Raw genomic sequence first — 26,195 nt, 5'->3', positions numbered from 1 at the left:
CCCTGGTCTCCCCTTTCCTCTTTTAAATCTCATTAGGAAGTCAAATTAGGAAGGCTACAAGCAGCCAAGCTTTGTTTTGCAGCAGGAGCCCTGCCCTGCTCGCAGAGCCTGCTTGATTGAGGTTAATGGCGTTCCTGCCGCCCGGGCCCGCGGAAGGGCTGGGTGACCTACTTTGCGAGGTACTGCCCGTCGAAACTGACTTGGTTTTCAATGATCTTCATCTTTATCCGCAGGACCACTTCTCAAAGGACGGCCAGGAATGAGCAAATTAGCTGCTGACTTGTTTAGCTCAATACATCGGGCAGTGGCTCTGGCAGCCCGGAACACAGGGAGCACAGGTGCAGGCAGGAAAGACAGATTCTGAGCACAACCACAGCCTCACTAGGTAGTTCCTGGCCCAGGTCTCCTGCAAATCGACCCTGAATTCCCATCCCCTATCTCCTCAACTAAGAAAACAAACAGGTTCAACCTGGAGAGGGTTAAACCAGGTGGCTCTTAGAGGCAAAGATTCTGAGGCTCGTCTAACATACTTTGGACATGTTGTAAGGAGGAACTGGTCCTTGGAGAGGGACATCATGCTTGGGAGTGTGGAAGGACAGCGCAGGAGAGGAAGACCCTCTATGAGGTGGATAGATTCAGTGGCTGGGGTAATCAGGATGGGTGTGTCGGAGACAGTGAGATTGGACCAGGAAAGAGCAGGGTTTAGGGCTCCACGGCACTTAACAACAACAGCTCCTCTGGCTCATTCTGAATTGTAAGCATTGTTGAAGCGTCTATGTATCATTTTTATTGTCTTTCTTTGTAAGGAGGTGCGGAGGGCTCTGGTGGTCATGAAAGTTGGGAGGTTAACCTGAAGGTGACCTGTGTCTGGAGGCTCGAATCCACCAGCATCTCTGTGGGAGAAAGATGGGCAGTAGCCTCGCATGAAATTTACTGCCTCTAGAAACTCTCTGGAAGGTCAGCTATGGGTCAGTTCAGACTCCACAGCAATGAATTTGTTTTCGTTGGGTTTGTTTGTTTGTTTGTTTGTTTGTTTGTTTGTTTTTAATGATACTTGCAAATGACTGCTAACCCCTTAATTATTTCCAGCACCTCGGTTTAATTAGTATTTGATTACACAAAAGTCCGTGCTTTCGAGGCAGATGAGGAGCTGATGGAGGGAAGCACTCTCCCAAAACCAAGGTTCCTCAAGAAGCCAAAGGCATCTTCCTCTTAAATCAGGGGCTGGATGTTTCTGACCTCCTGTGGCACCTAACCAGGTCCAAAAGGCGTCCTCAGGGATCGTAAAGGGAAGCTGGCCTTAAACTACTACAACAGGCAGCAAATCTAAGCAGACAGATGGACTCAGCGCCTTAGATACCCCGCATTATAAACGCCGTTTTCCCAACGCTGCAGCAACCAACCTCACGCAATCATTTCTCCGCCTGCCCAAGATTTCAATCTCGTGAATGACTTGGTTGCCCCCTAGTGGCCGCAGGTAGTTTCTGCAGCTTTGAAGCTGAATGAAAAAGAAATTGACATTTCCTATTGCTTGTTATGTGCTTATCTTGGTGATACACAGTTCTTCGCAAGAAGTAGTTGAATGGATCTAGTTTTGATCCCATGTTTAAAGTGTAGTAACTGGGAAAAAAGTACAGAAAATAAAATACGAATGTATGAAAAACAAATATGATTTGTAAGCCTTCATTCAAATGAAAACAAAATAATTTCATTTAAAAAAAAAAAGAGGTGACATAAAGGCTCCTGTCACATAGTGGTTAAACTCCATTTGAATCCTGTTCTCAGAACATCTTAGTGTCCTTCCTGCAGGCAGCACTGCCTCCCTGGAAGTATTTTTCAATTTTTTTTTTTTTTTCATTTTTCTGGTAGTAGCTGTTTAATTGTAACTAGCCATAAATTGTAACTATCTATTGAGAGTCTGGGGGTTTTTTTCTTACAGGGTTCGAATAGCATTAACACAGAGATGAACCCTAGATTCAATCTTCTTTTACAGTTGGTTCTGTGGTGTCAAAGCTCAGAAAATTTCTGAGAGTTCTGAAAAGTTAAGTTTTCTAATGACCTGGTTGTTTTCTGTTTCACTCCAGAGTGATTCTATGATATGAGATGTGAATCCATTTTTTCCATTGCAATTAGTTCAATCCCACGGGCTTTCTAATCTTCTTTCCTCCCAAGTATCAGCACGGGGTCAATTCTTTCTCATAACACCCTGTAGGCCAGAGGACTACGCACCCCACAGAGTTTCCAAGACTGATCTTTATAGGAGCAGCAACAGCTGTCTCTCAAGGAGTAGCTTGTGAGTTTGACCTTCCAGCCTCTCATTCCGCAGCCAACTGTGACACCAGAGCTGCTAAGCCCATGTTGTTGTTCTTGTTTTGTGCTATCTATATAGTTTTGGGTTTCTCCACTCTGTGCCACTGATGTGTATTTCCATTTTGCCCCAAATATCACACAATTTGATCATCTATCTTTATAACATACTCTAATTTAGAGCAAGTATAAATCCAATTTCTTTGCTAGAAAACCAATACTACTAGTTTAAATCCAAGCTAGAAAAATGAAACCGAACTAACAAAATAGCATGTGTAGAAAGAGCTGGCATGCAAGAAAGAATGACTAAGAATTTTTATTGAACTTTCAACAAATTAAAGAACCTTAATCATATCTAGCATTTACTAAAGAACACTTACATATATTTTTATCCATTTCATTATTTTAAATAACACTTTTATTATAGAAGTAATAAATGCTCCAGGGGATTTTTTTAATTAAATGTTGAAGGTCAGAGGAAGTACATGAGCTCTATGTTCATTTCCTAGATTAATTCATTTATTTCACAAATATTTAAGGAGAACCCACGTCTAAGCCAGGCATTGGGACACAGCTATAAACAATACAAAAATAGCCCTTGCCCTTATTGGAACTTAATGTAAAAGATGGAAATTATACAAGTAACTTCAAGGATAGGATGCATTGAGAAAGTCCTATCAAATTTAGAGGGAGCAGTGAGTGGTGATGTAGTCTATAGCAGGTTGTGTTGCTAATCCAAATGCTGTAGGTCCCTAGCAGTTCAAACCCACTGAGGTTTTGAGTTTGACTTGAAAATTGTCAAGAAACACTTCCCTCAGGAAGTATCTAAGATAGAGTTGATTCTAAACAAGAGTATGAGAAAGGAGCATTTATTTAAAAAAAAAAATTGGTTCCCAGCCAGTATATATTCAAATTTGCCATTATATTTCCCATCATGCATTCAGGCCTTTGTGCAAGAATTAAATTCACTGCAGTGAATCAATTCCAACACAAAGTAACCCTAGAGAGTAGAGTAGAATATCCTATAAGATATACAGTCATTCTTTTTTCCATTATTTCAATCATAATATTATAAATAATTGAATTTATAATATATAATCTGTATTCTACGTACTATATTAAAAATATAAATATTATAAATCATTATAATTATTTCCATTATTTCAGTGGTGGAAATCTGCTGTCAAGAACCTCTCCAAAGTTCTAAAGAGCAAGAATGTCAGTATAAAGATTAAGGTGTACCTAATCCAAGCCTTGGTATTTTCAATTATTTCCTATGCATTTGAAAGTTGAACGAAATAAGGATGTCAGAATAAGAATCAATGCCTTTAAATTGTGATGTTGGAGAAGAGTGCTGAATATCCCATGGACTGCCTAAAGAACAAACAAGTGTTGTCTTGGAGGAAGTACAACCAGGATGCTTCTTAGAGGCAAAGGTGGTGAAACTTCCTCTCACATACTTTAGACTTGTTTTTAGGAAGGATCAGTCCTTGGAAAAAGACATCATGCTGGGAAAAGTGGAAAGACGGAGGATCAGACAAAGAGAAAACCCTCAACAGCTTGGATTGACACAGTGGCTTTAACATTGCTGTTAGGTGCCATTGAATCAATTGCGACCCAAAGAGACCCTGTGAACAACAAATCTGAACCCTGTCCTTTCCTGTGCCGACCTTAATGTGGGCTCGAGCATGTCAGAGATGGGGAGGATGGTGTGAGGCCGTGCAAGGTTCAGACGTAACTCTGACATATAGTGTGACACAGTGTTGTCTAACAACAACCAATCTCTACCAAAGCAGACTCCTTTTCTCTTACTCCTGCAACGTGCCTGGTGAATTCAGATCACTGCCTTTTGATTAGCAGCCAAATTCTTTACCATAGTGTCACCAGAGGTCTTACGGAAGAATTGGTTTCACCAAATTTCTTGCCCCTTAAAACATTTACCAGGGTCCGACCTAAATGCTTTTGCTAAGAACCATTTTCAGTAAGACCTTGTAGAACACACACAATCCTCAGGTAGTTACCTTAATCTCTTGGTTGTTATTAGGTGCCCCTCCAGCTGCCTCCAAATCACAGGTAATTTATCCAATAGAATGAACCCCTGCCTGAAGTCACGCCGTCTTCACAGTCTCTTCGATGCTCAACCCCACCGTTGCAGTCACAGCATCAAGTGCATCTCACGGAGTGGCTTCTCCTTCACTAATCCACCACTTTTTAAAGTATGATGTTTTTTCTAAGGACTGGCTTCTCCTGCTAACATGCCCAAAGTACAAGAGACAAAGTCTCACCATCCTTGCTTTTTTTAAAAATTTTTTTTATTTTATTAATTAATGAATGTTCACAGAGATTTTGGATTTCCATTCATTCCATTCATTGTTGCATTTTTCTCCCTGCCCACCCCCCACCCTCTTTGAAAAAGTAAAATTCTTTCATTGGTATGCAATACCGCCCCCCGCCCCAAGTACACTCTACTTTGCAGCCTTCTTTCTGACTCTTGTTATAACCATAATACCCAATCATATATCGCTTTGAAACAGTTCTCTCCCTCATCTATTCCAACACAGTCTACATAATTTATCCAATTTTTCTCTGTCTCACCCCAACCCTGATGTCAGTCCCATTCTACAACTGTGGTACTATGAAGTATTTGTTCTTTGGTGACTGAGATATTTCGCTCAGCATAATGTCCTCCAAGGTCACCCATTTTGAATAATATTGCATGAGTACCTTGTTTTTCAATGCAGCATAGTATTCCGTTGTGTGACTATACCACAGCTTCTCTATCCATTCATTTGTTGATGGGCACTTAGGTTGTTTCCAACTCTTCGCTATTGTGAACAAAGCCGTGATAAACATGGGATTTCATATATCTGCCTAGGTGGCAGTTATGGTTTCTTTAGTGTATATTCCCAATAATGGAATTGCTGGGTCAAATGGTATCTCTATTTGCAACTTTTTGAGACAGTGCCATACAGCCTTCCATAGTGGTTGTACCATTTTACACTGTCACCAACAGTTAATAAGGATTCCAGTTTCTCTGCAACCTCACCAGCATTTGTTGTTTGCTGCTCTGTTAAATTTTGCTATTCTTACTGGGCTGAGATGATATCTCATAGTTGTTTTGATTTATATTTCTCTTAGAGCTACATCCTTGCTTCTAAGAAGCACACTGATATACTTATAAAACAGAGGCACTGATTCTTTTTTATCTTCCTTATTACATGCATATGAAGCAATTTAAAATACCATGGGCTGAGTCAGGCACACCTAAGTCTTTAAAGTGGCATCCATGCTCTTAACAATATAAAAATGTCCTTGACTGTAGATTTGCCCAATACAGTATGTTTAATTGACTGCTGTGTCCATAGTTGTTCACTGTGGACCCAAGTAAAAGAAATCATTGACAACTTCAAACTTTCCTACATCTATCATGATGCTGCCTATTCATCCATGTGTGAGCAATGTTTGTTTAACACTGAGGTATTAGCCTTACTGAACTCTTTGTTCTTCAGCAGCGTTTCCAGTCCTCTGCTTTTAACATAACTCAGGTTGTGTTGAGTCTTCCTCCTTGCCTGAGGCTACATTCTTCAAAAAAATCTGGTTTCTCAAATTACTTGTTCACCACCCATATTGAAGAGATATGTTTGAAGACAACCCCTACCCACACTTTTTCTGATTTTAAACCATGCAGAACCCCCTTGTTCTGGTAAAACAACTGCTTCGTGATCAATATGCAGATTCTGCATCACCCAAATTCAGTGTTCTTAAATTCCTACACTTACCAATGATATACCCATAATTTGTTGTGGTCCCCACAGTCGAATGCCTTTCAGTAGTCAATAAATCACAAGTAAACATTCATCTCACATTTTCTGCTTTCAGCCAAGATACATCTGACATCAACAATGATCAATCTCAAACTATAGAAATTGGTAGAAATGCTCGCTTTCCTCATCTTTGGTTTTACTGGTTGATACATACATTTGAATAGTCATATTAACAGATCTTCCTTGTACACATATGGCCATTATCCTATCACAGACAGCATTGTCCTTCAGGATAGATCTTGAAATATTCTCTCTGATGATTGTGACATTATCCTTCAATTTGTGCTTTTTTTGTGCAGCAAACTGTGTGCTGTCTGATTCAAAATGGCTAAAATCGGCCCATTTCTGCTCACTAATGCCCAAGATATCAATCTTTATGCATTCTATTTCACTTGCCACATCATCCCATTTTCCTAAATGCATACTTTTTACATTCCATGTCTAATCATTAGTAGGTGGGTGCAGCTATGCATGTATGATGTCATACCACATCAGCCAATGCAAGTCCTTCACTGGCCGAAAGCTCCACTCCATCCACACCACTAAGCAGACAGTACTCCGAGGAAGCAGCTCTCCCCAGTGCCTTCCAAGTGGAGGGCCTCGTCTTCCAGCGCTGTGCCAGACAACCATGCTGTCATCTGTAGGGCTTTAAGGGCCCATTCTTTCAGAAGTGGATGGCCAGTCCCGCCTCGTAATCTGTCTTAGGCTGGAAACTCTCCTGAAATCCGTTCATCATGATGACTCTACTGGTCTCTGAAATAACTGCTGCCATAGTTTCCAGCATCGCAGCAACAGACAGGCTACCACCATATGACAAACTGATAGGCAAGCGGTGGCTCCATCCCCAAGACAGAGCAGAAGAGTGACATGAGGGGCGGGGGGCAGGGGGGAGGTTTGCTTGATTTCTTACAGTTCTGGATTCCTGGGTAGCTTTCTCACCCTTATGTTGTCATGCTAATAGCATCATCCATGTGATGTAGGATAAGAAGGAGGAAGATGACTGAAGCCACATGTTCAGGGAGACATGAAAGGCTCAGGATGGGGCAAGGTTCAGAGCTACTGTGAATAATGCTGAGTCACAGGTAACTAGATGGCATATAACAACAGCAACATCACAAAGGTAAAGAATCTGAGGCTCTAGGAGGGTAAATGGAGATCTAAGCTAGTAAAGCATTATCATGGAGTTACCTAGTCCACTGGGTACCTAGGTGATGGGGATGCCCTGTGAAAGGTATGAAACACGGGGCCCCTGCCCTCAGGGAGCGCTCAATCTAGTTGAGGAGACGAATGGTGAGGAAGTGATGGCGATCATAGGGTACAGCTTCGGAGACAAAGTATGTGGAAGCATAGGACAAGGGCACTTGCCTCAACCTAGAAAAGCACAGATTGAAACTCCTAGACAAGGTGGCAACAGACCCAAGCCTTGAAATATGGCTAGGTCGGTTGTTCTCAGATTTGAGCTACTTAACAATCACCTGAAGGGATTATTAAAGCTGATGTCAGGGCCTCATCCCTAGATTTAGTAAGCCCAGGGCAGGGCCCAGGAATGTGCATCTCTCACAAGTTCCCGGCATCAGCAACTGACAGCCAGACTGCTGGTCCAAGGGCCACACTTCTAAACTGCTGAAGAAAAGCTCCCCTAGCAGATGCGTGGAGCTCCATCTAGGCTGACAGAGCCAGGGCAGAGGGAGTCTCAGTGCAACATGGGGCAAGAGAAGGCAGTAGAGGAAGGCCATTGTCAGGACCGTAGCCTGCTGGGCAACGCCAGGGCTGTTTCAGGCTCTCCCTCTGTTCAGATGACAGGGCCTCCCTAGTTTCAGGTTGAAACGTGCTCTACTCAGGAAGCTCTCATTATTCTCCTCTTTCCTTTCTGATCTCCATGGGACTCAACAATATATCCCTAAATAATAATAGTAATATTATGTCAGGCACTGGACTTAGTATTATAGGCAAGTTATCTTACTTTAATACTCAAAGTAACTTTCAGGGGCACTGTTATCCAGTGCTACCGTGATAGAAATACCCCACTAGAGTGGCTTTTAATGATCAGAACATTTATTCTCTCCCAGGTCAGGTGTCTGTTGTTGTTGTTAGGTGTCACTGAGTTGATTCCAATTCATAGTAATGCTACACACAACAGAGTGAAACAGTGCCCAGGCTGCCCAGCCTCACAATGGTGGCTGTCATTTCAGCCATAGAAGTCTGGATTCAGATGGCAGGCTCGGGGGGAACGTTCCTGCTGTCGACCCTGAGAGAACAACTCTGTCTCTTTCAGCTTCACTTGTTTCCGCCTTTGTTGTTGTTAGGTCCCATTGAGTCAATTTACCTCATAGCTATCCTCAGTAGCCCGGTCCTGCACCATCTTCACAATCTCTTCTGGGCTGCACCACATTGTGTCAGTCCCTCTCAGGGAGGGTCCTCCTCTCCTTCACTGACCCTTCACCTTTCCAAACATGATGCCCCTTCCAAGGAATGGCCCCACCTGACAACATGCCCAAAGTGTGTGAGACCAAGTCTCATTATCAGTACTTCTAAGGAGCACTTCAGGGGCTCTGGTGGCGTAAAAGCAATCCCAAAGACATGTTGTCCCAATCCAGTATTTGCTCCATGGAAGAAAGATGCGCACTCTCCTCCTGTGCAATTTACTGCTCTTGAAAACTCACTGGAGTGTCAGCTACGGGTTGATTCCAACTCAACAGCACACAACAAAGAGCACTCTAGCTGCTCTTCTAAGACAAATTGGTTTGCTCTTTCGGCAATCTATGGTATATTCAGTACTATTCACCAGCACCACAATTTCAAAGGCATCAGTTCTGAGTATTCCTTATTCATTGTCCAATTTCCATAGTCATATGAACCATTGCAAAATACCATGGCTTGGATCAGGTACACCTTAGTCTGTAAAGTGAAACCCCTACTCTTTAGTACTTGAAAGAGGTTCTTGATAGCTTATTTGCCCAGTTCAACATATTGTTTGAATTGTTCACTGCCACTTCATTGAGTGTTGAATGAAACTCTTGGCAATTTCCTTCTCTTCTCCGTTGATCATGATGCTGCCTATTGATCCAGTTGTGAGGATATTTGTTTTCTTTGCCCTGAGATACAACCTTTGAGGTTGTATCTTCTTCAGCAAATACTTCAAGTCTGTTACGCTTTCTATAAGCAAGACTGTCATCTGCATAACGCAAGTTGTTGATGAGTCTTCTTCCAATCCTGACTCCAAAAGCTTAATATAGTCCAGTTTCTCAGATTATTTACTTAGCATACAAATTGAATTTATAGGGTGAAAGGATGCAATCTTTTTTTTTTATTTTAAATGCCCTTGGTCAGTTCAAACAGCTGCTTTTTTTTCATGTACAGGTAATATACAGCTATGCTGTAACTCTCACATTACTAAATTCCTTCCTAATCACCCCCCATTTTTGCCTGCTTGTGCTTCTGTCTTTAGGTACATCGAGTTAACTACAACTCATAGTGATCCTAAGAATAACAGATCTGAACTTTGCCCTACCCTGTGCCATCCTCATCCTCTCTGATACTCTGGAGCCCACTGTACAGTCATTGTGTTGACCATATTTTTCAGGGACTTTCTAGCCCCCTTCCTAACAAAGTGCCCAAAGTATATGAAACAAATTTTCACCGTTCTTGCCTCTAAGGAGCACCCTGGCTGCACTTTCTCTAAGAAATACCTATATGTTCTCCTGGGAGTCATGGGATATTCAGTGCTCTTCTCCAATACCACAACCCAAAGGCATTGATTCTTCTTCTGTCATCTTTATTCTTGTCCAACTTTCAGATGCAGAGCTAGTAGTTGAAAATGCCAAGAATTGGATCAGGCACACCTTAATCTTTATAGTGGCATCCTTGCTCTTTGGAACTTTGGAGAGATTCTTGACAGCAAATTTCTACCACTGCAACATGTCTTTTAATTTTTTGTGTGTTGCTGCTATCAAGGATGTTGATTGTGGATTTAAGCAAAATTAAATAATTGACAACTTCAATCTTAACTTCATCAATCTTGATGTTACCTTATTGGCCCACTGGTGAAGATTTTTGTTTTCTTCATTTTGAGATGTGATCTATATTGAAAACTGTAGTCTTTGATATTCTGCAGCAAGCATTTCAAGTCCTCACTTTCAGCAAGCAAAATTGTCATCTCCATAACACAGGTTATTGATGAGTCTTCCTTCAAGCCTGATACCACATTCTTCTTCATAAAGTCCAGCTTCTCGAATTATTTGCTCAGTATACAGATTGAATAGGTATAGAGAAAAGATACAACGCTTACACACTCTTATCTTGATTTGAAACGGGCAGGATTCCCTTGTTTTCACACAACAACCTCTTGGTCTCTTTAAATTATTCAGAAATGATTCTGTGTAGTACACAACCTACACTGATTATGGCCTCATAATGTAACCAAGAATGCCTTCATCCTAAATAGGATTGTATCCACAGTAATAGGTTTAGGATTTTAATACTTGTTTTGGGGTGGGCAGGGGGCACAATTCCATCTCTAACATCCATAAACTAGAGTGCATAGTCAGCACCCAAAGTGTTCTGAAGTGTTCAATTCCCGGGAACAGGTGAAGGCAGCCACAGAGGGCACAGGGACTCCCAAGCAGCTGAGAGGAACCAGCTGCCAGCTGGACGCAGCAGACAAGCTGGTCCTCAGCCAGATTCTCCAAGCTTAGCAGCCTGGGGGTGTCAACACAGGCTAAGCTGCCTTCAGACCTCAGCTTTGCCCCTTCCTAGCTGTGTCTTTAAATGAATTCATTTCCATGAATTTCTGATTACTCCTTCTACCTCGCAGCATTGTCATGAGGGGGGGAGGAAGTAAATCATGTGACTCTGGCACAAAGTGTGCTGAGTCCCTGCGGACTCCAGGGGCTGTACTCTGACCGGGATGTTGATCTTATGCAGCCTCTTATGTGGGTACTCCTGTGACCTCTTCTAAGCAATAGGAGGAGATAAAGCTTGAAGAACTACCTCTTTCAGCTGTGAGCTTGAGCTTTTGCAGCAGCTGAGAGTTGTCAGCTCAAGGACTGTAGCTGGATAGCTGGGTGCTTCTTGGACTGTAGCAATAGACAGGGAGCAAGAGCTAAGGAGCCCGCTGTAAGTTGACAAGTGAACTGATCCCTGGACTGGATCTTGCAATCAGCAGTCTCCAGGGGGCAACTGTGGCAGTAGGTCGGGGAAGGTGCCCTTTGTATCGGATCAGATCACATAGATCTCTGCAGAGTGGGGAAAGGACCAAGAGAAGGGTTTAGAGACTGACTTGCCTTGTGGTTTCAGTTCTGCCATTTAACTTTGTGTCTTTGCACAAGTTACACGTCGCTCTGGGTCTCAGCTTCTTTTTCCGTAGATTGGAGCTCATAACCCAAATCCATAAACCTTACAAATCTGTTGTGAGAAATAACTCAAAATGTGTAAGCAAAGGCTTGCGACTATGTTAAGCAGCTTTTTTTTTTTATGTTAAGCAGCTTTTGATTGTAAAGTTCATCTCAGATCCAACACAGTTGGGAACATACTGTGCACAGAGTATTCATTCAGAGCATCTACTCTGTGCCAGGCACTGTTCTACCAGTTAATACTGAGTGCATTCTCTCCATTCTCACTCTTGGTGACCTCGTAAGTGTCAGAGTACAACTGTGTTCCATAGGGTTTTAATGGCTCATTTTTCCTAGAAATAGATTGCCAGGTCTTTATTCTGAGGCACAAAAACCAACCACTAAACAAACCAACAAAAAGGAAATGCAAAGTAATAGTAAGTCTATGGACACAATAAAAATGGGTAAGGGGAGGCAGTGTATAACCATATGGTTCTCTCCCTGTTTGTCCAATAGGTGAATCTCAGGAATGGTAAAAACATCAAGTCAAGCTCCTTGTACTGAGTTGGTTCTGACTTATAGTGACTTCTGTAGGACACAGCAGAAGTGCCCCACAGGGTATCCTAAATTGTAAATATTTACAGGAGCAGAGCACCACGTCGTTGACTCACAGAACAGTTGCTGGGTTCAAACCAGGAACCCTGTGGTTAGCAGCCCAACACTTAACCCACTGTTGGGGCCCAACAATGTCTCCCAGAGGAGAGACACTGACTCACTCATTGACACTGAGTAGGAACCAATTCACAGCAGACTGGCCGATTTTGAAAGGCTTTAAATCACACAGAAGGGGCTTGCTCATTTTCCCTCACAGAACTGCTGGTGGATTTGAACTGCCAGAAAAGCATAGCCTGGGAGTTAGCAGCCAACTCCCTTCGGCCTCCACCACCATACTCCCTTCAGGGGAGAGACAACAGCAGTAACAACCTACTGCAGTCACGTTAAAGTCAACTCACAGCCGACCTTTCAGCAGATTTTCAGAGGCTTAAAATTGCATGAGGGGAGATTGCTCATCTTTTTTTCTTGGAGCAGCTGTCAGATTCAAACATCTGCCTTTGGGTTGCCAGCACATCTTACAACTGAGGAGAGAAGAGCGTATAAATCAGTAGAGGCCAAAGGCAGAGCTTGATAGGAAGCCCAGGACCTGCCTCCTCACTGTTCCTCTCACCCTTTGACCAGTTTTGACTGTGTGTCCCTCACAGAGACACCCTTAGGACCCCTAATGTAATGGTGCCTGTGTTTGCTTTCCAGGAGAGCAGCCCCTTCTGCTGAATTTTCCGTGGACAGGACGCGCCATTTGATGTCCTTCCTGACAATGATGGGCCCCAGTCCCGACTGGAATGTGGGCTTGTCGGCAGAGGATCTGTGCACCAAGGAATGTGGCTGGGTCCAGAAGGTTGTGCAAGACCTGATTCCCTGGGATGCTGGCACTGACAGCGGGGTGACCTACGAGGTGGGTGTGTGTGAAGGGTACTGCTTCACAAGCCCTGATCTGGGCTCCATGCATACTCCTCACTTCCAGTGATCAAGCCCCTGGAGAGGTATCCAAAGCCATCTTCTTGAAGAATTCCGTATTAATAGATGGTAAATGTCTAAATGGCAGGAGAGGGGATTGTTTTAACATAGTAAAATCAGTCAGTTACTCATAATGTTAAAGAAAAATGAAGTTAGAATCGAAGAATAAGTTGGTTTCCAATTGGCTATTGGTGTTTCTCTTGGGGGGGCGGGGGAAAGGAAGCTTCTTTTTCCTAAAAAGCAAGGGAAAAATAATAGTGACGATGAAAAGCATCTACTCGTAGATAGTATGATTCAGCCTCAGAGAACTGTCCACAGAGACACCAAGGAAAGGGTAGAAAGATAAGAATAAGTTGGTTTCCAATTGGCTATTGGTGTTTCTCTTGGGGGGGCGGGGGAAAGGAAGCTTCTTTTTCCTAAAAAGCAAGGGAAAAATAATAGTGACGATGAAAAGCATCTACTCGTAGATAGTATGATTCAGCCTCAGAGAACTGTCCACAGAGACACCAAGGAAAGGGTAGAAAGATAATCTGCTAAACAATAACTCACAAGATAGAAGCATGTGGCAGTCACAGAGGCAAAAAAAAGGATAAATAGAATGCAAAAACCACAAAGGAGCCTGGAAACAGCAGGGCATTGATGTAAGACTGACCAGTTCCAAAGGCCCGGACAGCCAGCCTGAGGAATTTGTATTTTCATTGTGAATGTCAATATTCCTCAAAAATGGTCAACACTCCAACTGTATCAAAATCTGTAGCCTTTAGGAAAAAAACACACACACACACAACAAAAAACAAACAAAACAGAGCGAACAATCAAATACCACCTGCCACTCACCACCACTGAGTTGAATTCTGACGCTTAACAGCCCTAGAGCAGCCGCGTAGAGTTCCCCAGCTGTCAGTCCCTAGGGAGGCAGATGGCCTCTTCTTTCTCCGGTGGAACACCTGGTGGTTTTGAACTGCTGACTTTCAGCAGTTCACATGCCTTAACCAAATGCCACCAGAGCTCCTTCAATCAGGGGTCAGCCAACTGAAGTCTAGGGTCAAATCTGGCCTGACAACTGTCTTTGTAAATAAAAATTCGAAACCCAGACATACTCATTTGGTAGCATATGGTCTCTGACCATGTCTGCTCTGCAACAGCTGAGTAGCTGCAGCAGGCATCGTGTGGTCCATAAAGCTAAGATACTTATTATCTGGTCTTTCACAGAAAAATTTTGCTTTTATCTGGCTCTAGTATTTACTTGCTGGGATGACTTCTCATCTGGCTACAATCCTACCTTATACGTGGAAGAATTTGAAATTATAAATGTAAACATTTCTAAGCCCCGTACATGGCATGAATAAAAGCCCAAACCCACTACTGGCAAGTTAACTCCAACTCATGGTAACCTGTTGCTGTTGTTGTTGCGTACCATTGAGTCAGAACTGACCCATAGCTGACCCTCCAGTGGGTTTTCAGAGGCAGTTTATTGCATGGGAGGAGATTGCCCATCCTTCTCCCGTGAAGCAGCTGGTATACTCAAACCATGTGTCTTCGGGATTGCAGCACAACTTCTTGCTACTAGGCCACTAGCACTCCTTGGTAACTCTGTAAGACTCAGAGTAGAACTACTGCATAGTCTTTAGGGAAGCAGACTGCTACATCTTTCTCCCACAGAGAAGCTGGTGGGTTGGAACCCTGACCTTTCAGTTAGAAGCCAAGAGCTTTAGCCACTGCACCACGAGGGCTCCCTTGGATGAATCTCCCTTTCATTGCAGAGGATTCAGAACTGACTCATAGATGATCCTCTAGAGGAGTATTGAGAAGCTGTAAATTGCAGAGGAGATTGCCCATCTTTCTCCTATAAATATAAATAGTAGTTACAGTTACTTATTAATTCTTATCAAGGTTTTTGCTCTGATCGTATAATGATCATATTGTTTTGTGGTTTTTACTGCTTTTAGTACCACTCTCTGTATCAGTGTTTTCTTTCTCATTTCAGTCTCCCAACAAACCCACAATCCCTCAGGAGAAAATCCGACCCCTGACCAGTCTGGACCACCCCCAGAGTCCTTTCTACGACCCAGAGGGTGGATCTATCACTCAAGTAGCCAGAGTTGTCATCGAGAGAATTGCTCGGAAGGTATCGAGTTAGAGCTCACCCTGGAAGACACTCTTCCCTCCATGCGTACAAGGAGACAACACATCCTTCTGTTCCAAAATCATGAGACATCACCCCACCCTGGCAGAAATCACCCAGAATACGGAATTATTGGGCTTCCCTGAATTTCTAGTTTATACATTATTTCATTAGATGCACATGAGTAAATGGGGCTCAGTGCTCAAATGGATGATTTGATTCTCTGTTGATAGTTCCATAATCAGTTACTAATGTCTGTCATGATATTGGCAAGCATGATTCCATAATCAATTACTAATGTCTACCATGGTAAATAACAGGAATTGAGTGGTATGAGTCATATATTTACCACCCTGCATTAGCTGCTACTGCTTTCTTGGCACTTATTTTTCAATCAGATAGCAGATGTTGCCCCAGAACTCTGCCATGACCTAGAATTTATGTACACTGTGGTCATCAGGCTATATTTCCTTTCTCATCTTTCCCCTTGACACATTCCATTCTTTCTCTAATGTGAATGCTCCAAATAAAATTCTTCTTGCAGGGAGAACAATGCAATATTGTACCCGACAATATTGATGATATTGTAGCTGACCTGGCTCCAGAAGAAAAAGATGAAGGTATGGTGTTTTCCTTTGTTGCTGATGGCACAATAAATTTGCACAACTCTCTGCTGTCGTACTTTAAGAACCATAGAAATAATCCTATGACTCAATAATGATACTCAGGTAATCCCATCTGAGGAGTTCTCCTCTAGAAATAATTCAAATTAAGGCTAAGACTAGACTCTATCAGAGAATTGGTGACAGAGATAGTGTGATAGTATCAGACCTCCAAAAGGATTCAAATGTAAAAGGCATTTTGAATAAAAGAAAAAATTAAAAAGCAAGCAAACAAACAAAAAGGCATTTTGAATAAGCTTCACAGTTATCAGAACCCCCTCTGCTTTGATTGTCACGCTGGCCTATGAATCAGATGTGGGTACGTGCATTTCCCCAGCAAGGAAGGTGGCAGCTTCCTTCCCAGAGCTGACAGGAGTCCAGGCAGAGACACGGCCTTAAGTTTTCTCATGGAATCTAGAGCCAGAGACTCTGGATTCTCATTAACTCTATGACCTTGGGCAAGAATTACACCTTGATTTCCTCAGCTATAAAATGGGGATAGTAACAGAACTCACTTTATAGAGAGTTGTCAGTTGGGTTAAAATATGCAACGTTCCTCGGACGATGTAATACATGCTCACTGATCATCAGTGCCCTTATCTTTATCATGATGTCTGTGCATGGGATCAGTGGGAAGATGAAGCGGCAACACACACAGAAATCCTGGGTGACACAAAATGACCTATGATGAGCCTGCACCCGCGTAGAAGTGATGCCTGTCAGGCTGAAGGTCCAGAAATTAAAAGATGAAGGGACAGTGAGGAAATCTTTCATATTATTTGGATACTGATTAGTGAAATGCTAAAATATGATTTTGGAAGGGCTGTGGACAGCTGCTTCCGACCCAGGCTCACTGAGACAGCCTGCTGCAGGGCTCTGTTTCTTGTCCTCATATGAGCCTGTCTGGGGGAAAGGGCCAATCCCAGCTTCCAGAAGTCCCCAGGGAAAACACAACGAACACTCTTTCCAGATGACACCCCCGAAACGTGCATCTACTCCAACTGGTCCCCGTGGTCCGCCTGCAGCTCCTCCACCTGCGACAAGGGCAAGAGGATGCGGCAGCGCATGCTGAAGGCACAGCTGGACCTCAGTGTCCCCTGCCCTGACACCCAGGACTTCCAGCCCTGCATGGGCCCCGGCTGCAGCGACGAAGGTGAGAGAGCCAAGGCCAGGAAGTGGCTAGTGGAGGCCCAGGGAGGGAGGCTTCTGCCTGCCAATGCAGGCCCCTTACAGCATCTGGGGTGAGGGCCCAAGGACTCCGATTACAATTGTCAGGGGGGTCCACCGAGGGGAGGGGTCCCACCTCCAGTGGTGTCTTAAGGGCTCTGAACTCAGAACATTTCTTAATGACCTTGAGGTTGATTCATCACCCCGACCCAACCATGGAATAAAATGTATACAGAGCACTGAAGAGCAAGCAAACAGGTATGTTGATTACAAATTCTTTGTAAACACTGTGCACCTGGCCTTCAATTCCACTCTCTTCTTAGGGATCAGGCGAACATGTTGAACCATGAGAATCCATGGCTCTAATTCCATAAAACATAAAAGTTAGGTTTACACTATCCTATGGTCTATTAAGCATGCACTGGGCTCCAGTGGCCTAATGAGTCAGGAATTATGCTGCCAACCCAGAGACACACAATGTAAATCTTCCAACTGCTCTGCAGGAAAAAAGATGAGCAATCTCCTCCTGTGTGATTTACAGCCTTTGAAAACCCACTGGAGGGTCAACTCTGAGTCAGTTCCAACTCAGCAGTATATAACAACAACAGAAGAGTGCAGCAGCATTATGTAACAAATTGGAATGTTGCAAGAATGACCAAAACATGATATAGCTACATGAAGGGAGCACACACTGTTGAAGGAGATGACACAAATAGATTTGCTCGACCCAGGGTTGCCACTGTCTTCGATTTGTATAAGACACAGTATATGTGAAGTGCAATAAAACTAAGAGCAACAGAATGAGGCATGCCTGTCCTCTCTTCTCTGATTCTATTCATCTCTGAGGTGCAGTGGGCAGTGCAAAAATATGGAGGGATGAGGCTGGTTTATGGCAAGATGGAAAATGCACCCTTTTAAAAAAAGGAATTGTTTCTTCTGTCATCCTTATTTATTGTTAAACTTTCAGGTGCATAGGAAGCAATTAAAAATGCCATCACTTAGATTGAGTGCACCTTAGTCTTTAAACTTCCATCTTATCTTTTTAGCACTTTGGAGAGGTCCTTGACAACACAATTCCCTATGGAAACACATATTTGGACTTTTTGACTGATGCTCCTATTAATTGTAGATCCCAGTAAAATTAAATAATTGACAGCTTCACTCTTTCTCCATCTATCAGGATATTTCCTGTTGGTTCAGTGCTAAGGATTTTTGTTTTCTTCATGTTGAGATGTAACTCATTAAATGCTGCAGTCTTGGATCTTCTACAGTATTTCAAGTAGTCTTCACTTTCTGCAAGTTAGGTTGTGTCATCTACATAACACAGGTTATTGAGGAGTCTTTCCCCAGTACCAACGTCACATTCATCTTCATATAGTCCAGCTTCATGAATGGTCTGAGTAAGTATAGAAAAAGGATACAACCCTGACACACTCTTTTCCTGATTTTAGGTCATGCAGTGTTCCCTTGTTGTATCTTAGCCTGTGTATGAATTTCACATAAGCACAATTAAGTGTTCTGAGATTCCCATTCTTCTCAGTGTTGGCCATAATTTGTTATGATCCACACAGTCAAATGCCTTTGCATAAGCAATAAAACACAAGTAAACATCTTTCTGGTAGTCCCTGCTTTCAGCCAAAATCCACCTGGCATCAGCAGTGATATCCCTTATGCCATGGCCTCTTCCAAACCCAGCTTGTATTTCTGCCAGTATTAAAATGAGATGTGAAATATCATGAAAGTTACCACTAGAGGGATCTTTTGCAAGGAAAGAACTGAGTGTGTCACTCCAGCAGAAGTGTGGCTTCTTGTTATGTCCCTTAGAGGTAAGGATTCTGATGTTCCATGTCACATACTGGGGCATGTGGCCAGGAGGGACCAGTCCTTCGAGAAGGACATCATGCTGGGAAGAGTGGAGGGACAGCACAGTAAAGGAAGACCCCAGATGAAATGGTTTGACACAGTAACTCGGGTAATGGGGGCAGGTGTGTCAGTCAGTGAGATTGTCTCAGGGTAGTGCAGAGTTCAGGGCTATTGTGCATAAGGTCACAAAGAGTGGCAAGCAAATCGACAGCCCAAAATATGTGAGACAGAGCTTCAGAATCACATCTCCAAGGAGCAACTTGGTTTCATCCTCTCCAGGACAGACCTGTTTGTTCTCCTGGCATTCTATAGTCTGTTCTGTACCCTTCTCCAGCACCACAACTCAAAGGCATTGATTTTTCTTGTATCTTCCTTTGTCATTGCCCAGCTCTCTGATGCATAGCAAGTAGTTGTGAAGACTATGGCCTGAGTCAGAAGCACCTTAGTCTCTATAAACATTATAGTCTCTATAATCAGTTCTTTCCTGTACTCTGGGGTCACTATAAATTAGAAATCAACTTGATGATGATTGGTTTAGCCACTAATTGTTGAGGAAATTAATATAATGAGGAACAAAATTATATACAAAGTTAAATCATTAATAGATTATATTTTATACCAAATATCATACAAGCTGCTCTGCAGGAAAATGATGGGCCATCTCCTCCCTGTGTGATTTGCTGCTTCTGAAAACCTGCCTGAGGGTCACCTATGGGTCGGTTCCAACCTGCTTGCACACAACAACATACTGGCTATACAAATATACACAAATATATATGTGGGGTTTTTCTTCTTTAAAAAACACCCATCCAAGCAACTTTCAAGTATATTTTCATTTAGTTTTTTTTAGGGGATGAGTAATCCTGAATGCCCCATGCATCAAAAAAGGGGTGTTTCCTCTTAGAGAGCAATTACTGGTTGCAGGAGTACTTCTCCCTTTTGTCCCCGACTGCTTGACTCGCTCCTTTCGGAGTTGTCACGTGCGCTTGGAGGCTCCCCTGGCGCGGTTCCTGGCTGTCCCCGCCCGAGCTACAGCTCTCGCCCTGCCCTCCCTGCCCCTCCGCAGACGGCTCCACCTGTACCATGTCCGAGTGGATCACCTGGTCGCCCTGCAGCATCTCCTGCGGCACCGGCATGCGGTCCCGGGAGAGGTACGTGAAGCAGTTCCCGGAGGACGGCTCTGTGTGCACGCTGCCCACCGAGGAGACAGAGAAGTGCACGGTCAACGAGGAGTGCTGTGAGTGCTGAGGGGACCCCCGAGTGGGTGAGGTGGGCGCGCCAGGCTCCCCAAGCTGGGGATGCAACTCCAACTCTGCTGGGCCCCCAGCTCCCAGCAGCTGCCTGATGACCGAGTGGGGCGAGTGGGACGAGTGCAGCGCCACCTGCGGGATGGGCATGAAGAAGCGGCATCGCATGGTCAAGATGAGCCCAGCAGACGGCTCCATGTGCAAGGCCGAGACGTCCCAAGCTGAGAAGTGCATGATGCCAGAGTGCCGTGAGTGGGCGTGGGGGTGGCCGCGGGCAGGGAATCAGGTAGGTGGCACGTGTGTGGGGGGGAACGGGTTGGAGGAGCACAGCACCCCCCTTCCAAGTACACAGGTGCAGCATGTGGTGGGCACCTGAGCAGCTGCAGGAGGACCATCCCTGCCTGTCCTGCTAGGAGCAGGATGAGGCCGTAGTGAGGCCAGAGAGACTAGCCTCCTTTCGGGGACTATCTGAGCTGATGTGCTGACTGGTGGCCTCTGAGTAGAATTTACCTGCAGATGGATTTTAGGGGGCACATGAACATAGGACAGAAACTCCTCCGGTCCTCATAGGGCTCAAATCTTGTTCCATGCTGGACTTGCCTGGCTCCATCACAAATGGATGGTTTAGTGGTAAGAAGCTGTGCTGCAATCTCAAAGGCATGCATGCGGATTGAATCCATGCACTGCCCGCGGGAGAGAGATGGGCAATCTCCGCCTGTGAAATTAAAGACTCTGAAAACTCATAAGAGGGCCAGCTATGAGTTGGTTCTGACATGACAGCACACAACTATGACAAATGCCCTGGTGGCTTCGTGGTAAGGAATTGTGCTGCCAACCCAAAGGTATGTGGTTCAAATCCACCAGCTGCTCTACAAGAGCAAGATGGGCAGTCTCCTCCCATGCAATTTACTGCCTCTAAAAACCCACTAGAAAGTCAGCTGTGACTCAGTTCCAACTCAACATTACTCAACAACAACTATGAAAATGCAGATAGACCCACACACTAGTACACAATGCACCAATGCGCGCACACACACACACACACACACACACACACACATATTCTGGGAATTTCAGTACCACACTGTTCCAAATAAGACAATGCTGAGCTTATGTCAGTGCCTGAATCTTGGGGAGAGTAGACTGTTCCTACCATGAGCCTCTGTGGTGCTGCACGTGAGAGCCTGTGTACACATATTCCTAAGCCACATGTGATGTCAGCACACCAGCGGGCCAGGAGGATGTGTGGCTGTGACGGGAAGGGCAGGACACAGCTAAGCCCTGCTTACTCCTTGGTGCTCATTCTTACTTGGACCCGAAGACCAGTTCCACGTTGCTCCAGGGGCTGTAGCTAGGAAGAGGCGGTGGAGGGGACAGCAGGGCCAAGGAGATTCAAGAAGGCACAGGGAACCTGTTCTCAGTAACACACTTGACTCTTGGCCTAGACACCATCCCATGCTTGCTGTCCCCATGGTCTGAGTGGAGCGACTGCAGTGTGACCTGTGGGAAGGGCATGCGGACCCGCCAGCGGATGCTCAAGTCTCTGGCTGAACTCGGAGACTGTAATGAGGAGATGGAGCAGGTGGAAAAGTGCATGCTGCCTGAATGCCGTAAGTCTCAGCGACCCCGGTGCCCACCACTCCCCTCCCACCTGTCCTGAGCCCAGGGCCAGAGGGCCTTCAAGGGTCTCCGAACCAGCCCTGTGCTGTGGTCAGACTGCGAAATGTACAGTTCAACTGTTCACATGGGGAAAAGAGCGTGGGATTTGGGTCTCTATTAGCAAGTTATGTGAACCTTTAATCTTATTTAAGTAGGAAGCCCGCAAGGCTGCAAGTTCCATGACATATAAAGAGAGACAATAAAAAACACTTCACAAAAGGCTCAATCTGGGGAGCTCTGGTGGCCTAGTGGCAAGGAGCTGCAACTACAATCCCAGAGGCGCACTGTTCAAATCCACCAGATGCTCTGCCGGGGAAGGAGGGGCAATCTCCTCCTGTACCTGTCAGATATGATTTGACGGTACACGCACACAAAAATAATAAAATTTTTAAAAAAAGGCTCAATCTTTAGTTTCTTCCCTTCCTCCAAGTAGGAACTTCCCTGGTGCATGGATGCTATAAACTGTTCAATTCTATTCCTGCCCCCTTGTGACCATTTTAGGGAGCTCTGGTGGCCTGGTCCATATGGAGTTGGGGCTGCTAACTCAATGACCAAACTTCTGTAGTGGTTCAACTCGACCAGCAGCTCCTCAGGAGGAAGGTGGACAATTCCCATTCATTTCCAGCTTTGGACACTCCCTGGAGGGTCAGCTCTGAGTCCATTCCAACTCTACAGCAATGAATAGTTTTATTTACCCGTGGTCAGAAGCTGGCCACATTGGATCAATGGCTCCCAGCCTCATGCAGCCTGGCTAAGACCAAAAGGAAAACCAGCCCACGCTCTCAGAAGTTCCCTTGTCCACCCCGCCTCTCCCAAATCTTACAGTAGCCCCCTGTGTATATTACATGGGGCTAATTTCCAAGGAAACAGAGCCAATTTTCCTAAGTAGTCTTCTAAGAAAGCTTAGCTTCTAAGTGGTGGAAAATCAGATGGGCTTCCTGTGAAATACCCTCACAGTCTTTCATGCTCCCTCTCTCTGGTGGTTCAAGTCCACCAGCAGCTTCATGGGAGAAAGTTGGCCGAGGTTTACAGCCTTGGAAATCCCATGGAAGGTCAGCTGTGAGTCAATTAAAACTCAATGGGATTGAGTTTCAGTTTTGTTTTGAATCTCGTTAGTACCCAGGCTTCCTGCCTAATTCAGATCCCTCCTGTGTCTTTTACTGGCTGTGTTAATTGTCAGCAGATTGCTAATTGTGCTGGTTCCTCAATTTTCTCAACTGTGAACAGCCAGAAGCACTTCCTAGGTTATTCTGAGAACTAAACAGAATAATTGGTATAAAGGCCCAGGTGTTGGACCCGGCTAGTACAGGTCTCGGTTGCTATGCCGTATTACTGTGCCAGAGCTGTTTCAGCCGGACTCACTCACAGGTGGAGGTAACCGAGACCATCAACTCGATAAAGCCTGGAACTTTAGAGAAGATTGGCCCACAGTGTAATCAAGTCGCCCATGTGAGGCCCCAGAGCCTCTGAGACCTTGTTCTCAGTATCAACTAAACTCTGAATCCATCTGGTCCACTGAAAAAGGCAGGGAGGAGAAAGTGAGCATTTGTAGAGCTCTTGCTGTGGGCCAGGATGTGGGCCGGGAGTGACAGCTCATTTTGTCTTTACAACTGAGGGACTATTATCTCCACTTCACAGATAAGAAGGCTGCCTGAGCTCTCACAGGGAGAAGTGTAAAACTATATTAAATAAAGCGGGATTTTTCTGTGTCCCGCCTTGCCCTCCTTTTGCATAGCCAGTGCGGGATTTGGCATTATTTGTCTCATTGGGACACATTTGAGAGGCAGACCAATGTTATCATCTCCAGTTCCTATTTGTGAGATGTAGAATCTTGGGGCCGGGATAAACCGTCAAACGCCACTTGCCCCCACACCTTTTCTGTACTGAGTTCTCTATTTCTGACTCGTGTGTTTCACAGAGGAAAAACCCCAAACCCACTTTCATTGCATTGACTCCAACACCTGAGGCTGTGAATGCTTACAGGAGGAGACGACCTTATCTCTGTCCCATGGAGCAGCTGGCAGATTCATACCTGAACCTTTTCCGTTAACAGCTCAGCTCACCAGGGCTTTGTATTCCGCAGGGTGCCATGTATCTAGGAAGGTGCTCTGGCAGCCTAGTGGGTAAGGAGTTGCCCTGCCAACCCAAAGGCAGGCAGTTGACTATGCCAGCTGCTCCACTGGAGAAAGGTGGACAGTCTTCTCCTACGCAGTTCACAGCCTCTGACAACCCGCTAGAGAGTCAGCTGTGAGTCGGTACGAAGTCAGCAGCACACAACAACAAACATGTACACAAGACACAAAATTATTTTGAGAACAAGAAGGGGGAGAAAAGACCTGCCTGGTTCTTACTGCAGACGCCGCAGTCATTGGCATTGCCCATGGGGTCAGACTCTTCTCAACGTATTCTCACCTAAGAAGCCAGACAGCCAGCTGGGGCAGTCATTGGTATTGTCCATGGGGTCAGACTCTTCTCAACGTATTCTCACCTAAGAAGCCAGGCAGCCAGCTGGGGGCTTGTGGACAGTGCTCAAAAATGTCCCGGTGAGCTGTTCCTTCCCTAAGAAAATCTACATCCTTGGGGCTGTGGAAGGCCATATGTGCCACTATTTTCGGCTGATTTGGCAATATTCTAGCTCACAGAGGCCCTAAATAGATCTACGAGGTTTCCCAAAGCCTGCTTGAGTCACTGGGGGGAGGTAGAATGTGAATTACATATAAACAAGGAGCCTGCCTCTACTGCTTTCCAAGCAAGTGGACTGAATAAGGCAGGAGCCTCAGTTTCTCGGCCTGTAAAATGGGTAACAGCACCAGCGTTTTGTTCCTCATCAGCTTGTTGAGAGTGTATGTGACCGTGTCTTGTGTTCAACACGAGCTATACTCATGCCCGTCTGTGTCTTGCCAGCCATTGACTGTGAGCTCAGCGAGTGGTCCCAGTGGTCAGAGTGTAACAAATCGTGCGGGAAAGGCCACATGATCCGAACACGCATGATCCAGATGGAGCCGCAGTTCGGAGGCGCCCCGTGCCCAGAGACCGTGCAGCGCAAGAAGTGCCGGGTGCGTAAGTGCCTTCGGAACCCATCGGTCCAGAAGCTGCGCTGGAGGGAGGCCCGGGAGAGCCGGAGGAGCGAGCAGCTGAGGGAAGACGCCGATGGGGAGCAGTTTCCAGGTAGGACTCCCACGGCAGGCCTGTCGGAGAGGAGGGAAGGGAGAGCTGCATTTTCTGGATTCTTCCGCCTACAGTCTGATTGTTCAGATGCTGTGAAATTGTGATATACTGTGTTGAGGGGTCTGCTCTCCCAATAGGTACAAAGTATTAATGTTAGCCCCAGTTTGGAGGTCTGGATCCACTCAAGGGTGCCTGGGGATGTACTTGCCAAATTCAGCCACTGGCAATGTACTTGCCAAATTCAGCCACTGGCTGTCCTTCCGGTCACAGTTCAGTTCTGACATAAGTAAGGTCGCAGTGAGTGAGCCAGGAGCAACAGTGTCTACTGGTTTGGGTTTCCTTCTTCGTTTAGTGTTTGTTGTGTTCATCAACAAGCTGTGTGGTCAGCTATGCACCAATCATTATGCCATGGGCCCTGCCTCTGTGAAGTGTGCACTGTGGTGTGATAAACAGAATGAATGGGTAATCATCCATGAGCCGGTCCTACAAAGGAGTTCCGGTGGCCAGTCTGAAGGGAGCTTCAGAAAGCCAAAGGAGGGTCAGCCAGGAGTCAGTTCCGACTTGGTGGCAATGAGAAAGATACAGAAGCACTCCAACCAAAGATCTAACCTAATCTCTGGTGGGGGGTGGGGGTGGGGAGGTCTAGGAAATGTCCTTTTAGAAATGGATGTTTACGCCGCACAGGGAAAGTAAGACAGGGTGCTTAAATGCCAGTACTATTTGGGATGCTGAGTACTTGGGGAACAAGTCTCAAGAGAAAGTCAGTCATTAAATGACTTAGTAAGTGCTGCATAATAAGCCAGCGCCAAAGTGAGGCTTTTAAAGATAATTCTTTATTAGTTTAGGATCCTGTACCTCTGTGATACTGGATTGGATTCTCCTGCAGACCAGAACAGGCTGGTTCATGAGTCTGCTGTCAGCTGGTGGCTCAGCAGGAGCTGGGAAACCTAAGCCAGCCTCAGCTGCATGTTAGGGGCCTCTGCTGAGATAGCTGGGACGTCTGGCCAGTGTCTTTAGCAAGTTAGACCAGGCTGGCTACCGCAGTGGTTATAGGTTCCCAGCAGCAAAGCAAGAGAAGCCACGATACACAAATATTTTTCAGGCCATGTTTGCAAATGTCCTATTGGTCAAAGCAGATCTTAGAAATAGACTGTCTTTTGAAAAAGGTGCTTCAAAGTATTTATGGCTTTAAAAAAAAAAATCTATTGTATTCCCTAATAAGGACTCTAGCCTCTAGTTTATTCAGCAAATGATACAGGAGTCACAGAAGA

General features: G+C 45.0%; 1 protein-coding gene across 1 annotated transcript in view; it reads left to right on the top strand.

The window, feature by feature from the left end:
* Nucleotides 1-26,195, top strand: part of SPON1 (spondin 1, extracellular matrix protein) — a 438,663-nt gene that overhangs the window by 411,973 nt on the left and 495 nt on the right. The window contains exons 8-15 of the mRNA XM_006892054.1: nucleotides 12,770-12,971; nucleotides 15,021-15,161; nucleotides 15,703-15,778; nucleotides 16,791-16,973; nucleotides 19,917-20,087; nucleotides 20,178-20,345; nucleotides 21,543-21,707; nucleotides 24,661-24,924. Of these exons, the coding sequence (XP_006892116.1) occupies nucleotides 12,770-12,971; nucleotides 15,021-15,161; nucleotides 15,703-15,778; nucleotides 16,791-16,973; nucleotides 19,917-20,087; nucleotides 20,178-20,345; nucleotides 21,543-21,707; nucleotides 24,661-24,924 (1,370 nt within the window). The remainder of the gene's footprint in view (nucleotides 1-12,769; nucleotides 12,972-15,020; nucleotides 15,162-15,702; nucleotides 15,779-16,790; nucleotides 16,974-19,916; nucleotides 20,088-20,177; nucleotides 20,346-21,542; nucleotides 21,708-24,660; nucleotides 24,925-26,195) is intronic.

Source organism: Elephantulus edwardii, unplaced genomic scaffold, assembly GCF_000299155.1.
Source record: "Elephantulus edwardii isolate Elephantulus edwardi_28Jun2011 unplaced genomic scaffold, EleEdw1.0 scaffold00109, whole genome shotgun sequence".
NCBI classification, from domain to species: domain Eukaryota; kingdom Metazoa; phylum Chordata; class Mammalia; order Macroscelidea; family Macroscelididae; genus Elephantulus; species Elephantulus edwardii.
This window is presented reverse-complemented; position numbering and strand designations above follow the sequence as displayed.